The sequence below is a fragment of the Corvus brachyrhynchos genome, unplaced genomic scaffold (genome assembly GCF_000691975.1).
Source record: "Corvus brachyrhynchos isolate BGI_N302 unplaced genomic scaffold, ASM69197v1 scaffold114, whole genome shotgun sequence".
Taxonomy (NCBI): domain Eukaryota; kingdom Metazoa; phylum Chordata; class Aves; order Passeriformes; family Corvidae; genus Corvus; species Corvus brachyrhynchos.
Window position 1 is genome coordinate 5,604,677 of NW_008238337.1, and position 4,000 is coordinate 5,608,676.

General features: G+C 46.5%; 1 protein-coding gene across 1 annotated transcript; it reads right to left on the reverse strand.

Annotated features, from left to right (window-relative positions):
* Window positions 1–218: 218 nt before the first annotated feature.
* XBP1 (X-box binding protein 1) lies at window positions 219–3,969 on the reverse strand. The gene is given in 5 exon segments (XM_008634219.2): window positions 219–2,197; window positions 2,918–3,001; window positions 3,004–3,081; window positions 3,615–3,749; window positions 3,830–3,969. Coding segments are annotated over 5 exon segments (987 nt in total). The 5' UTR covers window positions 3,947–3,969; the 3' UTR covers window positions 219–1,624.
* Window positions 3,970–4,000: the final 31 nt, after the last annotated feature.

Below are 4,000 nucleotides of genomic sequence, written 5' to 3' on the forward strand. Positions count from 1 at the left end.
ACAGACCCTGCCGGGAATCATCTGCTTCACCCCTGGCACTGCCCTCACACTCCACCCCGGACACGGTCACTGTGAAGTGCCTGGGGAGAAGCCAGGAACAGGCTGTACCTGCAGAGACTCAGTCCCAAACATCAAATTCTCAGGAACACACACACTTCCTGCAAGTACTGCAGTACCAAACAGAGCCACTTCCATCAATTACTATGTTTACTCACGTATTGCACTACTTAAGAAGGGAATTTAATGTCATACAAAGTTCCAATAATGCTAACAAAAAGTAATGCAAAACTACAGATCAAATCCTCTCTTCTGTTTTGTTTTCTGGACTCGCAACAATTTATTTGATAGTCTTGCAGCCATCCCTGTTCCCCACCTTGAAAGTAAAGCAACTTATTCTCTAACTGCTTGGATTTTCAATCTAAATTTGTTTTACTATACACCTGTAATCTTTACTTCTATCTACTATTCCGATAGAATCCTTCATTACAAACTAGGTTACCCAAGCTTGTAATCCAAAGCAGTCCTATCACCTTTAATATTAGTGACTGAAACACCTCTGGTTTTCTTTCCTTTCCTGCCCCAAGTTATTTTTGCCAAAATTGAATGCAAAACATGAAATAGTACTGAAACCAACAACAGCTGCACCAACACCTGCAACAGCTCCCTTAATTTCAATATAAAATTTCAGTTTCTTCTGCCTCTCCAAGTCATTTTAATATTGTAATACTGGAGCAAATGGACGTGGACAATGAGGAGTTGTGCTGTGGTATTTGAAATTAGCTCCTGACAAGTTCATTTGATGCTTCAGGATTTCCACTGGTAACACAGAATCTGCAACCTTTTTCACACTATGCCTGTCTCATACCCACCTCCCTTCGGACTGAGCATTTTGGACAGCATTGCTGGCCACCACAGTGCCACCACTGCCATGACTTCTGAATACTCAAAACTTGAAGCTCATGCCACCTGCCTGCCTTACAGAGGCTGAAGGTCTTGCTCTAGTGGCTCTGGCCTTCACACAAACCTCTCTATCACATCCAGTGCCCCCAAAAGGAAACTGAAGCATCCAGCTGCAGACACCATATGAGCACTGCTCATCAATGCATTGTGGCAGGATGAGACACCGAGAGACCTGAACTTAAATTCTCCAAGGCCCACATACTGTCCCCTCCCCACTGAGTTCTGAGGCACAAAAAGGTCAGTGAGCTGCACTGCATTTTAATTGCAACAATACAGTTAAATATTAAATGGAGAAAGCAACTCTACATAGCAAATGGAAAAGAAGCATTTAGTGAAGCTGTAAGACTTAGAGATTATTAAGGTTCAGCCCAGTTGTCAATACATGAATATCCCACTTAAGTTTTTGGTGTTAAAATTTTAACCTAAAACCAAAACATTTTCGGGTTCATACAGAGTTAGCAAGTTACTGAGAAATAAACCTGCCTCTCTCCTAAGCCAACACTGATTGGGGGGAAGCCAGGGCAGGACAGAACACCCCAGGCTTTTTCATACCATCACGCCATCTACTAGCATGGGTAAAAATTAGCAACACTTTTCTGAATGGACTTGATTTTCCCCACACACACCCCTCAAAGGGGCATATGCTGGTATCTTGCCAGGACAGTTATCCAAGGGGAGTTAACACTACCAGGTTAGACACTGAGAGTTCCTTGGCAAAACTATCCTCCCACGCATGGTCAGTGCCAAGCGGAGACGATGTATCACTGAAGGGCGACAGGGATCCTTCATACCCAGAGTCACTACAGCCATCCAACAAGTAGCTTGAGGCTTCAAGATTATGACAGGAAGAAAGCAGATGAGAAATGCCCAGTTCAGGCATGAAGCTGTCTACAGGTTCCTTCTTCACAGACACTGGGACCTCAGGGATAGCCTTGTCGTCAGATGAAGAGAGATTTTCTTTCTCAATTTTCACTAGCATATTGGTTTGGTTGCCCATTTCAACAGGAATCTCCACTACCAGGGGTTTTGTATACACGTGATCAAACCTTATGAGTTCATTAATGGCTTCCAGCTTAGCTGATGGGGACCCCAAAGAGGGAGACAGGGCGGTTGGTATGGAATTTGTTTCTCCAGAGATCTCTTCCTCCAGCTTTTCCAGGCACGTTGACTCTGAATCAGCATATCTGAGAAACATCTCTGGGTCCAGACTGTCCAGAAAGCCCAATAGGAGATCAGACTGCAAAATGAAATACTATTTTAGAAGGACAGTTTATTACTGTTACAGCCAAACACCAAACACGGCATCTATTAAACCCCATGTGGAAGTTAAAATACACTAATGCAATTACAGTTGCTTTCCCAAGAACAATGGTTAATGCAATTACTTATCTTGCAGAAATTCACAGAATCTGCCAGGTCAGAAGTGACCACACTAGATCACATCTGGTTCAACTTCCCTGCTCAAGCAGAGTCATCCTAGAGCACATGGCACAGTATTGCACCCAGATGGTTCTTGACTATGTCCAGTGAGGGAGACTCCACACCCTCCTGGGCAGTCTGTTCCAGAGCACACTCATTCTTTGTCCATCATACACGCATTTGAGATTCACAGCCACTATTAGAAGCTCCTTGAGATCTTGTACCCATCAAGTAAAAACACCACTGTGCCTGCCAGCTACACAAAGCATAGACCAAAACCTGGCTTAGGCAGACCTGCACATGACCAAAGCTGTGGGGGGCTGGGTTTTTTCATGTGGGTGTTGTTGAACTCCTGTACTCACTGGATACAGCCTAACAGCTGTTCTGAGCCACAGGTATGACATTCCAAAACTTGGAAAACAAACCAACTGTAAATGGAAATCATCACATGATTTAACATCAGAAAGTTATAACACTAGTCTTAAACCTACAGTGGTTCCAAATTTCATGGACAGTTTGTATAGGACTTGATGCTCACCTCAGAGTCTGAAGAGTCACTGCCACCAGAATCCATGTGGAAACTATCAGAAATGGTGACTGCTGGGCCTGCACCTGCTGCAGAGGAACACGTAGTCTGAGTGCTGCGGACTCAGCGGACCCGGTCACCAATCTAATCTCATCCACCTGGGATTCCTTCACAACCTGTACCAAGACAAAAAAACTCAGGTCACTGCAAATGTTCTTGCAGGCAGTACAGGATGTAATCTTGAAGATCATAATTTTTCTGCAAAGGTTTCCATCATTAAATTCTCTATTTACTTGTTCTGTAGAAACCTGAAGGTAAGGCCACTTCCAAAGTTAACTGAACCTACCATATACTTGCATATTTCTTCTATTTGCCACTTTGAAATGAGAGCCTCACCCTCCCCACCACAACTCCTGTTCTCATGAGACACGCCTATGTGACTATAACAGCTTCTACTTCACTTCTATAACAAGACACAGAAAAGCAGATAAAACTGTCTTAAAACAGCTTGGAACTAGTCAGCTTTCTACCTCCCACACTACGAGTGGCACCCATTTCGACTTGGCAGCTGCTGAGTTTCAGGAGAGCCTCCATTTGGAGGACAAAGGTATTTCCGGCATATCCGTGCCGACAGCACCGAGGTTACCCCGGGAGGGAGCGGGCCAGCTCTGCCCAAGCAGGGGGCGGACACAGCAGCAGCGCGGCTCACCTGGAACTTGTCACCCTCCTCCTCCTCCGTCTTCAGAGCATCTAAACCCAGGCGGCAGCGGAGCTCCTGGTTCTCCCGCACGAGGTTACACGTCCTTTCCCGCAAGAGCTGGTTTTCCCGCAGCAGCTTCTGGTTCTGCAAAGAGCCGTGAGGCAGGGAGACCGCTCATTACCACGTCCTCCTCTTCCAACCCCTTACCTCCCCCAGCCCCTTACCTCCTCCTCCAGCTCCACCACCTGCTGCTCCAGCTCTGTCATCCGCGCCTTCTTCCTGTCGCGGGCACTCTGGGCCGCCACGCGGTTCTTCAGCTTCCTGCGGGGCAGAGCGGCCATCAGCGCGACGGGAAAGCCGGAGCCTTCCCACCCACCGCTGCCCCCCACTCACCT